This window comes from Seriola dumerili, unplaced genomic scaffold, assembly GCF_002260705.1.
Source record: "Seriola dumerili isolate Sdu_G_001 unplaced genomic scaffold, Sdu_1.0 BDQW01000147.1, whole genome shotgun sequence".
Classification (NCBI taxonomy): Eukaryota; Metazoa; Chordata; class Actinopteri; order Carangiformes; family Carangidae; genus Seriola; species Seriola dumerili.
In genome coordinates this window covers 1,192,846-1,215,184 of record NW_019174402.1, presented here as the reverse complement: position 1 = coordinate 1,215,184, position 22,339 = coordinate 1,192,846, and the positions used below count along the sequence as shown (strand labels likewise).

The following is a 22,339-nucleotide window of genomic DNA, read 5'->3' as shown; positions in this document are numbered from 1 at the left end:
GTAGCTCTCTCTCTTGTGTTGGTGCTACAATCAATGGCACCAACACAATGGAGAATATGCCTATTTCAAGTAGTATTTTAGGATGTAGCTGTTCAGCTTAATAATTGTTGACCTCCCATGGTCACGATCATTTTACATTACAGGCGCTTCATTTGGCGCCTTATGTCTTTTGTAAGGAGAACACTTTTTGCTTCTTGAGATGATCCACCCTTCAGCATGTTGTATTTTTTTAGACACATAATTTTTGGACATTTCTTCAAGTAGCTGGGTTTATCGAACCTTTCCACAGAGCCAGGCTGTTTCACCCTGTTGTTTCACTAAGCGAAACTTCTCTTATGTCTAGTTTCATACTTAATGCACAGAAGTGAGAGAGGTATGGATCCTCTCTTGGCAAGAAAGTGAATAAAAATATTTTTCAAAGCAGCAAAGAATTCCTTTGGTAATAATAGCTCTTCTGCTACGACAAAAAAAGTGATGCTTGACAAATAATTAGAAGTTAAAACAAAAATAAACACAAGAAAAAACACACTGACAGTAAAACAGTAAAACTAAACATGTAAACATTTTGTACTGCTGCATCAACCAAAGGAATTCAGAATTGAAGAATAAATGTTGAGTTTGAGTTTTAAGAAAGTGTCTTTTAAGTATAAAAGTTTAAATTTGTCTGCGTCTGATGTGTCTGTATCTCAAAAACTGACATCTTCTAAAAGATCTTTCACTTTCTTTAACTGTGTTCTAACATTTCTAACATGTCTTATGTGCAGTGCATATGATGGTAAATGTCTTTTGCTTTGAATCGATGGAAAGCGAACTCTTCTCGGGAATTCAATTTGATTTCAAACTTTATTTTCAACAATGTGTGTTTGAGCACTTCAGTCTTCACTCCTCAGACAAACAGCGGTGACGTCTGGCAGCTGCATAGGATTTTTTGCAGCTGGAAGTTTAGCCAAAAAAAAAAACAGCTTATAGTCAATCTAAAGGTTGAGTCCTTCAAAAAAACATGTAAGAATATTGTAACACATTTAATGACCCAGTGAGTCACAGACGAGGGAGATGATATTGTACTGTACCAGTGTCCCCTCTCTCCTGAGGCTGTATCACCATGGCAGCGTGGTGGTTACACCTTATTCCCCCAAGCCTCAGGACTGCTATAGTGACCTGGAAACTAAATGTCACTGTCTCACAGAGGAATCTCCCTGTAGACAGTAATGTCCATGGTCCCCAATACAGACAACACGCACGCACGCATTCACGCACGCACGCACACACGGACACACGCACGCATGCACACACGGACACACTCTGTGAATGGTCTCACCTTGAACCTCCGCAACCTGTCACCATACAGCACCAGAAGATGTGTATGCACATATTTATGTGGGTGTGTATTAAGATGGATGCACATACACTTAGTTTTTACATTGGAACACATCACCTACATTAATGCCCACACATTTAGCACAGCCAATTAGAGTAAAGGTTACCCTCATTTCAGCCAATTAAAATCAGTGTGATCAGGTGCAGCATGCAGATTGGTTCATGTGAACTTTGTTTTGATTAATGAGATGGGAATTTAGTGCATGTGTGTGTGTGTGTGTGTGTGTGTGTGTGTATTTCATCCTCTATTAATTCTGTTTATGAAATATTCATTGATAATTAATGAGTTGAAATGCAGAAACTGTTGTGTGTTTTGAGACCTGAAAAATCCTAATTATAATGAGAGTTCTCATTCATGCTGAACCCATGTAGTGTCAATGTTTGATTAATTATAGTGTAATATTAGTCAGTCGTTAATGAATTTATATTTATTTGATTTAATTCAAATTTGTCACATAAACTTCCTTCTCCTGAAAAACTGAATGTCTTACAAATGCTCTTTATGAAAGTTAAATACATCATTACACTGATACAAAAGTGTGGAGTCAGTTAAACGTGTAATATCATTATAATTACAAGGCAGTACTCTTGGAACAAAGATTTATTGTCCTGAGGAGCGCAGGCTGCACATATAGGGAAAAATATGGTGGAGGGTGCTGAAAGTACATTTACATTTACTCATTTGGCAGACACTTTTATCCAAAGCAACTTACAAGTGAGGGACATCACTAAATATCCAGTGCAGTAGGAGACCGTGGTGTAACTACTAAGTACTAAATCTGTTCAATAAGGCGAAGTACAAGAAGATCAGGTAAAGCAATGCAGCGAAAGTGCATAGTACGTGCTAGTTAGGCATGTTAAGGTGTTAGAGGTGTTAGGAGAGGAGGTGCTCTCTGAAGAGATGAATCTTCAAGAGATTCTTGACAATAGAGAGGGAGACCCCTGCTCTCTTTTAGTAGCTTGCTCGACCATCGCTGAACCACAGATGAGAACAGTCTAGACTGCGATTGTCTTCTGAGCAGGCATAACGATGTCAGATGTTTTTCGTTGGAGGAATGCAGTGGCTGAGAATGATTGAGCCTGTATGATTAAGTTCGAGTAGAAGTCACTCTGTAGGTAAGCAACCATGACGTGAATTTGATTCAGTCGGCCATGGGTAGCCATTGGAGGTCAATGAGCAGTGGAGTGACGTGCCCATCGACTGAAGACCAGATGGGATGCTGCATTCTGGACCATTGGTAAGGGTTTCACTGTGCGTGAAGGGAGGCCCGCCAGAAGGGCATTGAAGTAGTCGAGGTGAGAGATAACCATTTCCTGGACCAACAACTGGTTGGTGCACTGATTCAGGCTTTTATATATTTATATATATATATATGTGCAAAGCAACACGCATAGGAGACAGGATCATGGTCAGAGAAGGATCTCTGGTCCTCAAATATGACACCCAGGTTTCTCGTGACCTTGGTTGGGTTGAGAGATGAAGAAGCAAATCTGATGTTGCTATTGTGATGGAGAGACTGATCGACTAAAAGTTCAGCCTCAGAGAGGTTTAGTTGAAGGTTGCGTTCCTTCATCCATGTGGATATGTCTGAGAGACAAGCTGAGATCTCCGCCAAGATCGTGGGCTCTGAGGTTCCTGCAACTTCTGACTTCAGGGGCTGTTCCAGTTGAAATTTCCCACCGGGATCCCTGAAATCCCGACTTCCCAGTTCAGCCTACATGTCAGTGTTGGGTTTACATCTTGTTCTGCCAAAAAATGAGTCAAGTCCGTTTTAAATGGCAAACAGCAGGAACCCAAGTTTTTTTTTTTTTTCAAACCTCAATCTCAGTAGGCATCAGCATCACACGTAATGTAAACATGAGGTGACAGCTGTAGATTTAGTGAGATGCATCACTTTTCTATTTACTAGCATTCTATATTAGCATCCACTGAATCAAATTAAAAGCAGATTATAAATGAGTTGCAAAGGCACAGAACAGCAAATCAATGTTAATTGCCTAATAATGAGTTGGAGCATTTAATTGATTTATATAGTTCTACTTGTTAGTATCTAAAATGGTAATATTTCATGAATTAATATCTCTACACAGGAGGCTGGTGGTTTTGAGGCTTTGGCATCACAGCTTTTAGGTAAATCCCATCACTGCAATTCAGTCTGACACTAATTGGCTCCAGACACCACATTATTGACAGTGTGTTTAGTGTGATGAATTCTAATGGTTGATGTCATTCTTCTTGGATCCAGTGTTGATTAGACTGTAATGTTAAATTTTCTCTCAGGCTGTGTGACATCATCCTGTGTATGTCCTAATGTGTTTTTGTCAGTGAGCATTATTTTGTTGTTACATTGTGTTGTTTATGCACGTGCACTGTACCATCAATTGACTCTAAACAATGATTCCTGGAGCGTGGAGTTAGTTTTTTAGTGTTCTGAAGGTACTATGTGGTTTGATGTTTATTTATGATGTGGAATTTATTGGGGTTTGGGGTAGTTACTGGGACCAAAAGCACAGTGGCAGTCACAAATTTGCATGGTGTGTCGGACACTGTAGGAGACTTCTAATAAAGACTTTAACTGGAAGAGAAGAATGGACCTGTGTGGAGAACAGAGGGATGACAATAGGCAAGTGTGTGTGTGTGTGTGTGTGTGTGTGTGTGGTGGTGTGTGGTGGTGTGTGGTGGTGGTGGAAGAGAGACAGAGAGAGAGACAAAAACACAAGGCATACACCTCAGTTGTTTTTTGGTTCTGTGTGGGTTTTGAGACTGAGAATAAAGCGGGCCTGTGCTCCCAGTTAAGGTTAGTTTGAATATCAAAGACGAGCACGATGGAGAACACCTGAGGCTAATAGTGGTTGCCGTCATGAAGCTAGATGAAACATTTGAAGCCAGTTCTGCTCTTTGTTATTTGTTTGTTCTGTCATTTACTTGTTTCTGCTGTTTATGTATGTACTGTGTGTGTACATGTGTACCTCTTTACTTTGTCTCTATTCTCTGTTACCTTTGTTAGGACCTCTTAACAAAAGACACTGTTGGACTGTAGACTCCATGTTGAAACATTAATGCAGATGCAAAGTATGTGGTATGCACATATGGACTCCTGCTCTCCATAAATTCACCATAATGGGAAACCTAACATTCATAAGAGTGACTGCTGTAGGATCATAAATAATATTTCCAGCAGTGAAGGCCGTGGAGCAGTAACAGCTGCCACTGGAAACTGCATTTTCTATCTGTCAAAGTCGTTGGCCCAGTATGGCCAATATGGTCTCCAGGATCTGAGGGACAATTTTGCTGCCAAGGTCACAGATAAGATATGTTTCCATTTATACACGTTTTTGATGTGTGTGTGTAAAGAAACCTGAGTGGAATCATCAACAACATGTCAGGTTGGATACCAGCCAGGGACCTTTGTAACATGTCACGGTCCTCTCCCATGTTCCCGCTCTGTATCTACACTGTCACTGTCACTAAAAGCAAACTGCAGAAAAAAAAAAGAACAGTTGGTATATCAAACGAAAAGAGGAGTTGCAATGCGATGCAAGGCTGATAGAGACAGATAAAATACAGCCTCATGCTGCGTCGCCTCTGTGACAAGATTCATGTCATACTGCCACACATTCTTCACATGCCTCCACTCCACCAGACAGTCCAAATAATAAACAATAAAATCATGTGTCAACACCCCTGGTTGGATTCTAGACGAGGTGCCCTGCTTCGTATCACCATGCTCTCTATCACCATAGCGACTGATAAAGACACCCATTAGAACAAACCCACAAAGACCATTTTAAGTGGAAAGCAGCAAAGAAATGCCGCGATGCGTCAGTTAGTGGTGCTCAGTTAATTATATCATCTTCTCATGTCCACTTGAATATAACTGCCTAAAAGGTAATTAATGGAAACATGCACTGATCCACATTTTATTTTGATGAACAGTCAAAAATCAATTACAACGTATTAACATCATTCCTCCTAAATGAAGAGAGCTGCATTTTTTTCCAGCTACATTAAAAGAGAAAGAAAAAAAAAAAAACAATATTCAGTAAATAAAACTTTAAAAATGTTTTTTTTTGTCTCCATCAAACATCATTCAGTTGCATGATCCCATTCAGCACACAGCTAATGCTCTTCATCAGGAATTGTATAACAACGATTTGCTTTGATTTGAATCCACGAAAGCCTTTCCTCTGCGCAGCACTAAAACTGTAGCACTATCTTAAAAAGTGCATTACATTTTCCCAGAAGTGTTTAGAACTATTCCTCAGCGAGGCTTTGGGCCGTGCTGTTTTTTTTTGTCGTCATCGTGTCGTTGAGCTTTAATTGACTCAACAAGGATTTAGCAGTCCTCTAATGACACCACTTTGAGGACCAAGTCACGCTCATTAGTTCCCAATGATGCTCAATTCACATTGAAATTTGCCAGATGTGCTTACAGTTTAGGGATATATGTTTGAAGATCCTTCCTCTCTATCTGTTTTTCCTCTGCAGTCGTCTTTTAAAAGCATCAGTATTTCTCTCCTTGTGTCAGTTTCCCTCTTTCTTTACTGTTACATCTTTATCAGATGTGCCTCTTTCAAGGCAACACTCTAATGAGGCTGATTGGAGCATCGAAGGAAAGTTAATTGAATGACGTAAGTCAGTTTTTTCTTGAAGGCCAAAAGGGGAAATGGAGAGTAAGAAAGCATAGATAGAAAGATTTGGATAAAAAGAGGGAGACAGAGAAAAAGGAACCAACAAAAAGTGAGATGAAAATACAGTAAAAAGGTCGGGAGGACATAAACGAAAAGAAGGGGGTGGAAGGGCGTGTCTGTCCAGCCAGTGGGACAGCGCTGGTTGCTGGGGCGATGGGCGATGTGAGCTGGTGATTAACGGATGTCGTGCGAGGCGGGCCGTTAAACGGTGTGGGATTAGAGGACACGCAGCGACCGGTGGCCCGCCATTAACTGGGAGCACTGATGCCGCCCCGCTCAGCACGACCTCCACAGCTTAGCCGGCCTTTCATCTGGCTGAGGGCTGCGGTGAGAGGAGGGGGGTGATGGGAGAGGAGAGGTGGGGGAGAGGCAGATGAGAACGGAGAAGGGAACATAATAGTGAAGATGTCAACAGATAGTTTTTGCAGAGACACCTACAAACGATGGTGGCAGATAGGTGTGTGTGTGTGTGTGATTGGTTCGAACAGCTAACGCGACAATAATGAGTTTCCATGCTGATGTGTCCACGGCTACACACACACACGCAGACACATGTACACTGTAGCAATAAAGATGCAAGCCTTCCTTGTTTTGCTTTTTCCACAGAGGGAAATAAATTACCTTTATCCTGTTTGTGCATGTGTGTGTCTCTTTTTGTCCTCTTTTGTGCTTGTGAGATTCAGATTCAGTCTTTCATTTGAGACCCCCATGCTCTCACAGACAGGTGTCTGCCTCTGCACGGTGCAAGTGGGGTTTGCGACTGTGTGTGTTTGAAGCTCACATTTTTGAGTTTGTGTCGGGCGTCCATGGGTCATTTATGTGTATGAGTGTGTTTGTGCGAGTCGACTGCTGTTCCGGGGTTTATTAGGATGCTGGATATGAGCTTTGGGGTTGCGCAGGATGCTGGACACTGCTGAGTCGCTGTGTGTGTGTGTGTTTCTGTGTGTGTGTGTGTGTGTGTGTGTGTGTGTGTGTGTGTGTGTGTGTATGTGCATTTGATCTGCATTTGCTTTCCAGTTTCTGTTTTGTGTTCTGATTTAAAGTGCATGTAAATTAAGTTTGAAAACAAATCTACCGGTGACTGTCAGCTTCTGTTTTTGTGCTTATTGTTTAAAACATCGGTTCCATTTAGCAGAAACTGAATCAGTGTTATTTTAACTAATGGAACAGACAGCCTGCTTATTTAAAATAGTGTCATTTTGTTTCTTTTGCCGTGTTGAATTCTACCAAATTATAACCCAAACTTTATATAACGTGTAAGATGTAAAATGTATGTCTTCTGTCTGCAGACGGCTGCACTTACAAGAAACATTGTCATAGTGTGTGTGGTTTATAATCTGTGTGTGGATGACCATAAAAATTGTTGTTTATGGAAAGCAGGCATACCATTTCACTGCAGTCCATTTCTCTGCTATGGCACAAAATGAAATTCATGATTGGTTAATGATTGTCCCTCTTCACAATTTAAAGTCAGTTGTCCTGTATCAAGGAAAAAATGTTTGAATAACTTCTCTATTGTTTTAAGTTGCACGTGATTGTTTTGTGAGTCTTACAGTCCATAATGTCTCTCTCTTCCTCCGACTCTCTGTCCTTACAGGCATTTATCCGACCGTTCAGGGAGCACCACATCGATCCAACCGCCATTACTCGCCACGACTTCATCGAAACCAATGGCGACAACTGTATGATCCCCATCCTACCGCTGGCTCACATGGCGTACAAGTTCTACACATACACACCAGGTAGCACACACACATATACGTACGTACACACAGGCAAACATAACTGCATTTTCTTAATTGGCTATCAAGCACAGAAAACCATGAACACTGCCAGTTTGATTACAGTTTGCACAATTGCCTCAAGGTGTAATGTGAATGTGAGGACTTTAGTTGGTCAACTACAAAGAGTCTAACAATTTTTAGCAGTGAACTCTTTTTGCAAGATGCCAAGGTATCCTGGCCTCTGGGGTGAGAGAAGTGTGTCCACTGATCATGGGAGAGCAGTTTTTCTGGTAATCATGTTCACTGACCTTATGAGTGTGGGGCAGGAGGGGAGGGACTAGAGGAGGAAGATCAGCAGGAGAAACAGAGCAACCTGTTATTGAGGAGGTGACATCTCCACCTGTCATGTCTGTACTTCAGCTTGAGCCAAAAGGTCACTGATGGGTGTAGAGGAGAGGAGTTGACATCAGTTAGCTAGGTTAAAGGTGAGGGTAGCCACGGTGTTGTGGGGTTAAGCTGTTCACAAGCCTCTCTCTATCTGAGGACCTCTGATGTGATTGTAACCCGAGTCGGCTCAGTGTTTAATCAAAGACAAAATAATCTGCCAACAATTAGGAATTAACCTGCAAAGACAGTAGCAGCCTCCATCTTACCTCTTCAACCAAAAAATAATTATCCCAACACTCTATGAAATGTGAATGAAATATTACAAATGGTGATATTGATATTAATGTGTTGCCCAACATGGTGCCAGCCCTATATAGGGCTCTTTATATGGCCCTATAAGTGCCAGTGTCGCTAATTGACTGAGTGAGTGAGTGATGTAGTTACACCATTGGTCGCTAGATTAACCAGCTTCTCAGACCCCTTGGGCAACTCTTTTCAAGAAAGCACTTAGCGATGTTAGCGACAACGTTTGTTTGGACTAGAGCTGCACAAATAATCGAAGTATATTTGAAATTGCAGTATGGCCAAGTGCAATATCCAAATTGCAGATGCTGCAAAAAAAATTGCAGGTTATTTTTTATTGTTTTCATTATAATTTTTATTTTTTGTTAGGTTATTTTTATATCAATATATTCCGATTATATAGCCAATATATTCCAATATAGCTATATTGGTTATTGTCCCATACCTATAACTGTATAAAATAAAGTATAGATGTTTCTAAACAACATTAAATGTATCAAGGTCAAGAATTCTCCCTGTAAACATGGTCAGAAATGTCACATGTAAAAAATGAAATGATGAAGTTACAAGGAATATTGACTGAGAATGTTGATACAAATGGAAAGGATGTAACAAATCTATAGAAATAAAGTAATAGAGGAAAAAGGAGTGGAAGGGAAACACGCAAAGGTCAGCTGCTTGGCCACAGGAGGGATCAGCGAATAAGGGGCGAGAGGGAAGGAAAGATTAGAGGGGAGACGGCAGTAGCGAGGTCCACTTGTAGGTGACATCCACACCTGTCATGTCACGCACTGCAGGGAGTCAGGAGGTCACGAGACAGGGACAGGGAGAGGTGCAGTGACATCTACACCTGTCATGTCTGCACCTTAAGAGGTCACTGCTAAGAGTTTGAGACAGAGGGTGAGAGTGCATGGAGAAGAGAGGCAGGGAGACAGGCTGGGGGGTGGGGGTGGTAGAGGGTCATGTAGCGGTAAGATGACATCTAAACCTGTCATGTCAAGCTCCTCACAGTGTCAAGCGGTCACCAGACAAAGACAGAGACAGAAGTAGATGGGGGAAAGCTGAAAGCAGTGAGGTGACATCTCCAACTGTCATGTCTGCACTTGAACTGGGGTCAAGAGATCGCTGTTTTAACCAAAGAGAGGGAACGAGGGATGGAGGCAGACAGAGAGAGGACAGCTGTAAGTCATACTGTCACAAAGACTCTAATGAATAACAAGAGTGAGCAGAGTGAAAGGCAAGCTGCAGACTTCTGTTTGGTTTTAAGCAGGTGGCAGATGAGACTGATGGAAACTTGTAAGTGCATTTTATTAAGCAGGTGTGGGCAGCTCAGTTACACCTACATCCAACAGCAACGTTGCAGACTGTTGCCCTGCATATGATTATTTCCATTTTTCCTGCACACAGCTGCTCCTGTTTGTGAGTCCTGACATGTTTGTCACCTGTCAGCTCACATCAACACTGGCACAGCACACGATCCCCAGATACCAATGACATCTTCAACTACTGTTTTCATGGTTTCAGGCCTAGCAATAGTCTACATTTATGAAACCTAATTAACACTTGAACTCAGTGAACAGATTATTCACGTTTTTAGCCACACTAGCAGCGCAGCTGGAGGATGTCTTTTCTCACCAAAACTGTAATTTGTCCAACACTTTCTTGTTTATTTCCAGTACCAGCAAAACTAATGACATTCCCATCAGTCTGAGCTGTACATATTAGCTAACAAACTAGCATTTTAAAACGCTAGCATGCTAACATTACCTGCTCAGTATCAGCACAATAGCATTGTCATTTTCAGCCTGTTAGCATGCTGATGTTAGCATTATGCTCAAAACACTGCTGTGACAAAGTACAGCCACACCGAGCTGCTAGCATGGCTGTTACTGACACTAGATACTTCCTGCAGACTTTTCACTTTAAAAGCCTTTGAAAAGAAGGAAAGGGATGCTGGCTCTTCAACTGGTGGAAATGTGAATGGAAGCAGATAAAACAGGAAAGTTTCATACTAAATTATTATGGGATATACTGTAAAGGGGAACAAATAATAGGGTGTCTCAAGCTATCACAGCTATTTCTTTGGTAGAGGTGATGAAAAGGTCACTATTTGAGAATTTGTGGCATTTACACATAAATTAACAGAAAGTTGGAATTTTTCACTTTTTCCAGAATCTAGTTTCTGTTGTTAAGGTCTCAAATTGCCCCAAATTAACATCACACTGAATAGAAGATTCTCAATTAGATTATCTTTCATTCCCTGACTCTTACCATTGGTTTCCTGCTCTGTCCTCTTGTTTTGTAAAGTCCTGGCCCTGTATCCTGTTTGGAAAGGAAAAACATCACATTGGAGAACACTGCGAATTCTGTTTGAGTGTGACTTTCCCACAGAGTCAGTAAACTGCTGTCCCCTATTCCCCAGCCTCCATCTTAACTCCAGCTCCACCTTCATCTGAATGTCATACAAAAGCACAGCACACATTCTGTCCAGTCCCAGGACGCCTCTGCAGGAATGATGTGCAGCTCTTTTTGAGGATGAGAATGGAATAGCAGAAGTTGTTTAAATATTTAAAGGTGAGGGGTGATGATTCATAGTTACATTTTAACATCAGTAGGGATTTTACATGCTCAATAAAGAACAGAGAGAATTTGTAGAGAGTGATTTTCTTGTGTGATGGCACACAGGAGTAGAGGGCTGAAGTGTCTCACCCCTGACTGACTGACTTAAGTTTTCCTTTTGATGCCTGTGGTGCTGTAGTGATAGCACCGTGGTAAAAAACAGTCTGGAATAATCTGTTCAGTTGATGTCAGATGACTGATCTGCTCCTGGTCTCTCTGATTTTGTTAGACCGTAATTTTTAGAAGACGTATATTATATTTCAGGCTATTTTACATTCTCTCCTCATCATCCTACTTATCTATCTTTGTCATCTCCTCCTCTCTCCCCTGCTGCCACTCTTCCCCATCTTTCCCCATCCTCCCCACCCCACCTCCCCTGTTCTTCATCCTCCCCCTCGGTCTCTACATCGCACCAAGGCTCCTGCCAGCATCCTCTCTGTGGGAGTGCTATGCCTTCGTGCTGGCCCTCTTCATTACACTAAACAGTTTGATCAATTATTCTATTAACTTTACTCTCCCTCTCTTTCCTTCTTTCTCTCCATATAAATATCTGTCTGTTTCCTGTCACCTTTCAGAGCCCTTGGCGGCGTCCTATCCTTGGGACTGCTACGTCTTTGCCCTGGCAGTTTTCGTGACGCTGACCAATCAGATTCATAAGTGGAGTCACTCTTACTTCGGCCTCCCACGCTGGGTCATGCTGCTCCAGGACTGGCATCTGGTGTTGCCACGGAAACACCACCGCATCCACCACGTCTCGCCACACGAAACATACTACTGCATCACTACAGGTGAGATCTGGTCCTAAGTCAATAGAGCACTGTGGAGTGACAAAGTTTAAACAGTTTTAGTGAATATTCAAATCAACACATGTGATTACATATTAACAGAAGCATAAATTATCAAGAAAGGTATAAATTAAATTTGATCAAAAAAAGTACATGAATAAAAAGAAAAAGAAATTATGTCGGCTCAATAGACACAATCTACATTTACACTCATGCAGCTCCATATCAGCACACTCCCACGTTTCACGGTCAGCACTGTGCAGTCATGTGGTGGTCCTGGCCAGGTCCACACCAAACATGCTGGTCCCCAACAAATTTATTTCAGCCTCATCTGACCAAAGAATATGCTGCCAATGTTCATCAAGCTTCTTTTCATGTTCTTTGGCAAAGCTTAATCTTTCAGTTTTTGTTAGCATTGGGTTTCGTCTTGGACGCTATAGATGTTAAATTTATGCAATGTCCTTCACACAGGCTGATCAGTCACCGAAACACCAGTTTCCACAGATAATTGTGAAACTTACCCATCTGTTTTTCAACGCAAGCTGCTGCAACCGTCTTCCAGCTTATGATTGGCACCTCACTTTCTCCCATCTTTATGACGTCTCACAATCTGGTTTGTTGTCACCGTGTGGAGCTGTGTTGCATTAGACACATCCCAAAACTGAGGAAGCTGTGGAGTTATTTTATAACCTCTAGCCATAGTGTTATGTCAACCAGTCATGTGGACAGTCATACAGTATAATCAACACTCAGCCGGTTATAAGAGTGATGATCATGGCTTCAATTCTAACTCATATTGCCTTTATTTCAAAAGAAGTGGGAAGTGTTAAAGTAAGTAAGGATGAATAGTTCTTCTGTATACATTGAGGAACTGATCAAAAATATTTAACAAAAATAATCTAACACTGTACATTCCCACAATAAAAGCATTGTTTTTTTTAAGTTTTGCATCCATCACACCACTGAGATGTTTTGAATCCTGCCAGATGTTTATTAGTGTTTATGTTGTGGGCAGCCATTTTAGATCGCCATAATTGGAGCTGATGACTCCAGAATGATTTCACTTGCAGTTCTCGGCAGATTCAGATGAAATGGCGGCCATGTCTGTCTGTCTGTCTGTCGACTTCTTATAAATAACTAAAAGAAAATGTTCTGTTTGCGTGCGTGCGTGTGTCTTTAGAGACACGGGGCCTCCGTAATAGATCCACATTCAGTATTCTGTGTGCATCTGGGTGAGAGGGAGAGAGGGAGGGAGAGAAAAGAGGGAGGATACACAAGGGGGCTTCAGCTTGTACGTCACCCTGCGCCCCTGCGGACGACAGATGTGTGGGTGAGCAAGTTGAGGGAGGTGGGGGGGGGGGTGGCACAGGGAAAGTGTGTGTTTGTACACGCACGCGCTCATACTCGTACATCTGCATACTCGAGCATCTGTGTGTGCACTAGTCTTTTTGACCTCCTCTTCAGTTTCTAACCTGTGTGTGTGCGTGTGTGTGTGTGCGCGTGTGTGTGGTGGGAGGTGGGTTGTTGGCGGTTGGGGGGCCCACAGGGGACAGTGACGGCCCCCTGCTCCCCCAGCCTGGCTGCCTAGGCCGGGCTTGGATTCCACTGGGGCTCGCCTAGCTGCCTTTGTGTTCGCCACCGGCTGACAATCCCCATGTATATTTAATGCTAACCTGCTGTCTGTTCTAACAAATAGGACTTCACAGGCAGAGGGGGGGATGGAGGACAGGGGAGGAAGGGAGGGGGGTGGGTGGGGTGGGGGGTAGGAAGCAGGGATTTGGAAGAGATAAAAAATAAAAAGGCTAGTTTGTGGCAAAAGAAGGAGAAATGGAGTGAGAGAGAAGAGGAGGAAGGAGAGATGGAGGGAAAGAGTGAAATCAAACAAAACCTCTGGCTCCTTTATGTCTTCCAGCAGAGAGAGGGTCACTGGAGGGACACGCACACACACTCACATCCCCGCAGCTATAGCATGCACCCTATGCAAACACATCATGGGTGGTGGTGTGTGAGCATCAGACAAGGGTAGGGCTAAGTACACACAGCCCTTGTGGATGTCTCTATTTGCTTCTTGTCTCTCTCTCTCTCTGTGTGTGTGTGTGTGTGTGTGTGTGTGTGTGTGTGTGTGTGTGTGTGTGTGTGTGTGTGTGTGTGTGTGTGTGGCTTGTGCATCCGATTTCTTTTTTATTTCTGCATTTGTGTGCTTGTTGTTATTGACTGTGTGGGCTCACGAAGTAAAACTGCAAGTGCAAGTGCTTTACATACAAATGCATCAGTTGTGTGTGTGTGTGTGTGTGTGTGTGTGTGTGGGGTAATAATAGTAAAATGGCTTTTCATCTCAAATGTCAGGGGAGTGCTCAGCTGCTTCCAAAGCAGTGACGTACGTACATGTGTGTAACACGCTCAGCTAAGACATGACTGTGTGTGTATGTCAGAGCAGTCACATGTATTCACACAGAGTACTGTACAGTCATGCATGCATTCATGTGTACATCATGTACATGTTCATGTGTACTTTGGCCTGCAGCCATACATACATTAATGTATTTACCTCAAAACAAATATCACAGCCATTAAACTCCCTGTAAACTGCACAAGAATGAAAAGCATGGAGAGTGTATGTGGAGTGTGTGTGAGCATGTGCACGGATGTGTTTCTCTATGTTAGTAGGGGCTAAGGACATCTCTGTCCCTCTGCCCCTCTGATATCTAGTCTGGACATTATGATGAGAGTGAGACAGGAAGTAAGAGGAGGGGAAGGAGACAATACAAGTCAGAGGACGTGTGAAAGACAGAAGTGTGAAATCTGAAGAAAAGCAAAGAGATTAAAAACTAAAAGAGAGAGAAGTTTGCAAGAGCAGTACAGAGAGTCTGGAGGGAAAAGGCGATGGTGATGGAGGAAGGATGGTGAGAAGCAGGTCAAAATGAGCCTGTGTTGGCTCTGGGTATAGTTGGAGCAGTAGGCGGGGTCAGAGACAAAACAAATATCTAAATACAGTAGCAAAATCCCCTCGGGGTCCGAGACTGTGGCGTGATCTGTCTAAAACACTTAGACTCGTACATCATATTTATCCTTCATGTCATTCCGTAAAATCTAAGTAAACAACACATACAATATGTATGTTATTGGCTTTATCTCATTTTTAGAAGTAATTAAACTTACAGTTCCATAATGTCTCCATTTGTTTCTTATCTATGTTTTTACTTCTCCATCTCTAATCCTCTCCTCCTTTCTCCACCTTCCTGACTTTCTCCCTTCCTTCCTTCCGTCTTTTTTTCCATGTTTCCTTATATCCCAGGTTGGTGTAACTATCCACTGGACCAGCTGGGCTTTTGGAGACGGATGGAGCGGTTGATCGAATGCCTGACAGGGCAGAAACCCCGGTCAGATGACCTGGCGTGGGCCAAGAAGACTGACTGATAAACACATGAATACACAGACGGATGGTTGGATGAAGTGATGGGCTTTCAGATGCAAAAACACTGAAATAGTGATGGATGGGGAGAAACACACACACATACACACACACACACACACTCCCTCACTTACAATTTACTCATGTCTCTGTGCTTCTTGCTTTTTTGCTAAAGAGCAAATATTCAAAGAAACCGTCTTTGCAAAAAAAAAAAAATCAAAGGTGGTTAGAGTGATTTCTGTATGTGCTGGAGTCTGCAGTTTAAGACGCTTTGAACGTAGGAGGCGAAAACATTACTAGATGAGGACACTGCTGTAACAGCCAATCAGCTTGTGTAGGCCTGTTTAACCAATGAGGTGTGGTGGTGTGTAGGTGTAGGAGGTTTCTGGAGGTTGGGCTCTCCAGGAGTGACACCACACACACATACACACATACACACCTACACACACACACACACACACACACACACACACACACACAGCCACAAACAAGTTTAGAAGTCAAATGTCTAGTTACTGTCTCTTCTGATTTCTTCTTGTCTGTTATTTTTTAAGTGTTAAGGTTGTTTTTCTAGAAACATCACCATCCTCTTTAAACTCTCTGGCTGCATTTACACACAAGAAGGTGAAAATCTGATGATTGTGTGCTTTAGATTAAAAAATATTAAGAAGTCAGACCTGCTACACAGAGTTATAACTTTTCTTTTTGTGCCTGTGCTTGATCTAAGACAATCTCACAGTGAGGGCCAGGCAAGATAAGACTGGTGAGGACACACATGTAAAATACATACTGTAGCTTCTTCCATAAGAAATTTCCTCGCACTGTTATAAACACAGCAGTCAAGTTGCAGATGCATACTTATACACTGCATATGTTAATACAACAACAATCATGTTGTTCAGTTTTGGTTAGTTGTTGACAGCACTCTGTTCATCTTACACGTGCTTTGACAAACTGTAGAACTTTTCTTATGCATTGATCGTTTTTGTGTTAAGAGGAGCTTTTCAGCAGTCCAGTTTTTGTCACTTGACAAATGCAGAAAGCAGCATGTACAAACGTAAAAGCTTCAGAATTAGGGTATTGAGAATTAAATGGAAGTTTAATTAGAAGCTATAGTTCACTTGAATCCAGATTAGTTAGAATTTTTAGCAAAAGTGATAAGCTAATTGTAGTGAAGAAGCATTTCATATTTTTTTCACTTTTTAAGCAAAGTAAGAGGGCAGCCAGATTTATTTGGTTGTTTCTTTGTATATAATTTTTTTAGGAAGAAGGTGTCCAGACAGAAAAGTGACCCAGCTGAATTTCTTCTGGATGGATACATGTAGGTTGGTCTACAGACCTTCTTGCAATGGGACCACACCAGCCACATGTTGACAAACTGATCCATGAGCACTCAGTAGTCATAACTTCATTATTACATGAGCACTCAGTACTAATGGGTCGGACCACACCCATCTTTGAAATTGGCCTTCATTTTGATCTCAGCTACACTCCTGTAAAGTTTTGTGATCTTGCACCGTTGTGAAGCTCTGTGGAAGTTCCTGCTGCAGTGTCTACAAGACCACATTTTGCCATGATGACACACACACAGACACTCAAGGTGAAAAACGATAGCATCCATATGCTGTTGCGGCTGGTAAATGTGAAGACCTTAAACGAGTCTTTACTGCTCTCATACCTGTGAGATAAATAAAAAAATATGAAGCTACACTCAGCAGCAGCAGTTAGATTAGCATTAAGATTAGAAACGCAGGGAAACGGCTAGGTAAAACAATCCACCCACCACCACCTCTAAAGCTCCCTAATTAACATATTTTGAGATTTTCTTACCTTTCGACAGAGCCAGGCTGGCTGTTTTCCATGTTTCCAGTCTTTGTGTTAAGCTAACCTAGCTGGATACTGGCGGTAGCTTCTTGGCAAGAAAGGTATGAAAATAGAGAAAGTCTGGCATGAAGTTTGGACGACAGATTGATGTTCATATATATTATCAAGCTTCTTTCCTCCATTTTAGCATAAAGTACAGAGACAGAAGCTAAACCTTCTTAGCATCAGTAGTTTCTTCTTACAGTACCATAAACATGTCTGCAGACAGAAATCTTGCTATGAGAAGTTTAGTTTCCTGGAGGATTCTGGCTGCCCCCAAAGAACATACAGTGAGTCCTACATGTGTAGTTAGCGTTAGCTTTTCACTAACACACTGGACGGCTCAGGGCAGGGCTAGCTTAGCTGGTCATTGCTTTTTGTTACATTCTGCATCACCAAGAATTTTTATTGATTTCAGAACAACCAGACCGCTGCATACAGCCCTACACAATCATGTAATTTACTAATATAGGAAAGCTTGAAAATCCTTTTTGTTGCATTTTTTTGTATCAAAAGATAACCATGTACCACAAAAGAAAATACAGTTGCAGTCATTCAAATCATGTTAGAAATTTTGATTCATCATTGACCACATCCCACATCTTCTCATTGAAAAGAAAAAGAAACCTCGCAAATTGTTTTGCAAGATGCTAATTGGTGCCACTGTCTAACCCACTGTGCTGCGTATGTGACTGCAACTGTAAATAATAAACACTCGACAATAAGAAATGTGTCACAAACCTCTAAACTTAAATCAGAGTCATTGAAGAAATGCATGGCAACATTTTAGTTAGTCAGTTTGTGTCAACTGATGTGAGAGGAAGGAAAAAAAAAAAGAAAAGAACTAATTCATTATTTTTCAGCAAAAACTGGTCACCAAGTAGCTTATAGAATGCAAAAAAATGTCTTTAGTATCTCTGATTTTTGTTTACATTTCATACTGTGACACATGCACTTTAGTTGGCTGTTACTAACTCTGTACTAGAGAGTCTAGCTGCTTGACTTGTAGTTTTATTTCAAGGCTGGAAATCTCCTCAGTCGTAGCAGGTCAATTATAACAGCACTTTATTGTTTTACTGATTAAATATCTGAAAATGTGTCCTGCAAGCACCTTTTCACATACAAATTAAATCATGTCTCACTTGCATGCACACACTCACACACATGCACATACACGATTTAAATCTCTTGAATGCAGTCATACACAAACAGACACGCACACACACATGCTCTCTCTCACGTTGTGTTCTCTTTTTTTCTCTGGCTTCATAATTTTCTATTTTTTTATGAACGGATCAAGCCTTGTATAGTTAAATTCTGACGTTCCATTTTGCAGCTCAATGCTCGCTGCTCGTCTGCCTTAATGTTTTTATCTGCTCTTTGATTTAAATAAAGGTTTATTATCTCCAAATGTTCACTTGCTGTGGTTATCTGTAGTATGAAAAACATGTATTTGAAGATATCTCTGCTCAGCACGTGGTTTTGATAAAGACTGCAGAATAGTAAACTTCTTTGCAACACACTACTGCAAACACCATGTGCACAACTCATAGCACTGAAGAGGTACTTTTAGTGTTGCATGTCCCATTAATGTCTTTAGCTTTAGAAGGTTACAAAGCCTGATGATCCAAGGACATGTACAAGCAAAATGAGAACACAAAATGGGGGCATATGGTTACCAGATGAGCACTTTTCATTAATCTTAAAGCATGTTTTTCTGTCAGGGTTAATGCCGCGGCTGGCGGCCGGCTCAAAAGTTTGATTTGAGAGAAATACAACACACTGGAGTGAAATGCCACTGCTGAGCCACCAGCACCCTCTAGTGTCAGGTTCAAGTCTCCGCTCCTGACTGCAGAGGTCAGAGATTCACCTCGTTCTGCTCTATATGTCTGGCATCATGACCTCCCAGATCGGTTCAGTGAATTTCACCATCCGGAGCTAACTCCCCAGAAAGCAGAGCCCCTGTTGGGGCACAGCTGCTGCAGCTTGTCCCTGTGGGTCCTGCTGAGAGCTGAAGGCAGGTCCAGTGCCAGGAGGAGGGACAGGAAGGTAATTAGAAAGGAGAGGAGACAAGGACGGGAGGCAAAAAGAGGGGAGGAGGGGCGGAGACAGGTGCTGACAGGAAAGTGATACAGACGATGGTAATGCATCAATTTAACAGCTGGTTTAAGAGTTTGGACGACTGGAGGACTGAGATGTCTGTTAGATGAATCTAACCAGCATTACTGCTGCCCGCTAGTGGACTGAGTGATACCATAGCTGATAAATGTAGTGTTTTTAGCTGGGGGTAGCAGTGTTGATGTCAAGTCCTGAAAGGGAATAGTAGATATTTACACATCATAGAAACATAATGACATGATATTGCAGTAATATCCTAGCAATGGTAATGTAATAGTAATGCAAAATACATTGTTAAAGACTAAGTTAGTGTCTTATTCTTGCAGAGCTTTGAAAGCATGCTGATTAAACCATTTTAGGCATGTCAATGGTTTGATACCAGAGGATGTTATGTGAATCCTCTAATTTGGATTCTGTTGATCCATTACTTCTGAACAAAGGTGAGTGTTAGCATAGAATGAGCCCTTTATATGTACATGGGGTCCGTGTCCTCTTCCACAGAGATCACCGCATTGCACCGCCATGTTTCTACAGAAGTTCAGAATGGACATACCAATCACTCGCTCTAGAGAAGACCTTTCGTGTTTTTTTTGTTACCTGAAGGCCACAATATAGGTTCTCCAACATGCTTGGAAAGGGAGGAATGAGGGGTATTTATTTGGTTGCAATCTGCAACCACACCGTTAGATGCCACCAAATTCTTACCAAAGTTTATCATCCTGATGGGGAGATAAAAGGCGTGTACCAAATTTCCTAAAAATCAATCCAAAAATTGCTGAAACATTTCACCAGAAAACAAAAATTTCAATGTCATGGTGGTACAAGAGGTGACATCAGAGGATCGCCAGAGACATTAAGATATATCCTCTGGAGGTCATAAATGTCAACATTGTTGTGATATTTCAGTAGGAATGAAAGGCTAAATCTAACACAGTAAAAATGACCAATCACTGTTCAAACATGATTGAAGTGAACAAGTGATGGATTTTCATAAATTTCTTATATTCCAAATGAGACCTCAACAAAAAATGTAATTTCACCAAATGATTTGTCTTGGTGAAATTGGTAGTTTGGGATTTTTAATAAGGAAAATATTGACATAGACTTTTTCAGTATTATAGAATGCCAGTTTAGGTTCTCACTAATTATTCTTCAGCAAATCAGCCTTGCTGAGTTTTGCAGTTATTATAACAGTGGGTACATACAGTACGAGAAGTTTGAAAGATTGAATCTGGGTATTTTTGGTGTTTGACTGTCACCACAGTCAGCGCAAGCTGTAATGTGAAGATCTATAAGCTTTTCTTAGAAGAGTTTCCTTCATAGTCATCTCATTATGAAATATAGATCAGTTACTTTGTTAGATAAGTCTAAGAGGGAACTATATGTCAGCATCTCACACACACACACAAACATACAAAGAGTTTCTGTTGTACCTGGGTTGTGAACATGTGCACGCACACACATACACGCACACACCAGGGCATGTTGTGTGGCATGTTGCAGAAGTCTCGCTGATTTCACACATCTTCATATAGCTCACAGTAAGAGCTCCTTTGTCATTCCCACATTAGTGCCATCACTTCCACTGTTACACCCAGCACTAACAAGACACACATGCAAGTAGGCCTTCCTCTTCTTCACACACACACGCTCCCGCTCTCTCTGCATGGTGGTAACATATTGGATCTCACTATGTTGATGTGCTTGGCTGATCAGTGCCTCATGCTGGTAGCTATTAAAGTTTCTATTAGTAATACAGAGACACAAGGGTTGATGGCAACACTTGCAGCAGTTAGATGCAGAGACATGAATGACTTTGGAATTTAAACTTTTCATAATGTAATTAATGTAAGCTCTAAGACCCTCTGAAGTCAGAAATAACTCAGAAATATACAGTATAAAGCGTGTTGGATATGCCTTTTTCCTTTGACAGAAATTTAAATGAAGTTTCAGATTGCTGCAATGACAATGAGAGGGACAGTCAGTGAAAAATAGAGCTATTGAAAGGTTCTGTGAACAGGATTTTAAACAATAATATAGCAGCAAACAACTATTTCTATAATGGAGTTTTTCTATTGTTTGTTTTGGTATAAGGTATGGCGGCGCGTGCATGTTAGTGCGTGTGCATTACTCCCTCCATTGGCCCTCTCTACCTTCATAAAGCCACAGGGACCGCCCACAGGTGAGATGGCACAGCACAATATGCCGCCTTCAGGTGGAAGTGACCTTCCAGAATTTCCTCCAATGAAAATAACGCGATTTCCGTCTACGAAGGCCTCTTACAAAGAAAGAGACAAGACAAGTGGACAGGTTGACTGGCCATGGGGACTATTAGTTCAAATACCGGTAATCATCCATAAAGTTTATACCGGTTCTGTCAATGAGTTTCCTGTGATTAAGTCCAAGGCTGAATTTATTTTCCCGTCCGACCGTGGATTCAAACTGGTCTGGCTTTATCAAGATGGGGAACCAAAGGAGCGGCTAAAGGGCTCCAGCTTGACTCGGAACTGACTTTTCTTCGCTTCAACGGGTAAGCAGCTTTACGGCTACGCGATGATAATGTTAGCTAACTTGATGTTATGAATGTGTTCGGCAATGTTGCTATCGCTAGCTGGCTAACTGCTAACTGTTGTGCAGCATATCATGGCAATGCTAGCGTGGGGTAACGGTTGAAGGTGTTTTGCCTTTGGTTGGCTTTCGTGTACACAGTGTAAATTTATTTTGTAGTGCTACTTGGTGTGTGATTAGTGACCACTTTCACTTGGCTTGTAACACTTAACTAACTGAGATCGTGGGGGTGGGGGCGTGTGGCTGATGAAGCAGTTGTTGTGGTTTGAGGTGCTGTCGTTGTATTGCGACGTCATCTAGTGGCAGTGACGATCGTTTACGGCACCTTTTTTTTTTTTTCAAGAAATACAGATTATATTATTTGTGGCATTAAAAGACTCTCAAATGACTAGTCAGATGCTTTGAATTATAGATAGTTAAACCAGTACACACGAGCACTTTATAAGGAACACCATGCTAACTACTGCTACCACGTCAAATGGGCAGGGCCT

General features: G+C 41.7%; 1 protein-coding gene across 2 annotated transcripts in view; it reads left to right on the top strand.

The window, feature by feature from the left end:
* LOC111225244 (transmembrane protein 189-like) overlaps window positions 1–18,573 on the top strand; it is a 37,315-nt gene extending 18,742 nt beyond the window's left edge. For both annotated transcript variants that reach the window (XM_022750002.1, XM_022750001.1), the window contains 3 exons: window positions 7,667–7,811; window positions 11,678–11,890; window positions 15,183–18,573. In XM_022750002.1, coding sequence (XP_022605723.1) covers window positions 7,667–7,811; window positions 11,678–11,890; window positions 15,183–15,304 — 480 coding nt within the window. In that variant the 3' untranslated portion in view covers window positions 15,305–18,573. The remainder of the gene's footprint in view (window positions 1–7,666; window positions 7,812–11,677; window positions 11,891–15,182) is intronic.
* The last annotated feature ends 3,766 nt before the right edge of the window (window positions 18,574–22,339 follow it).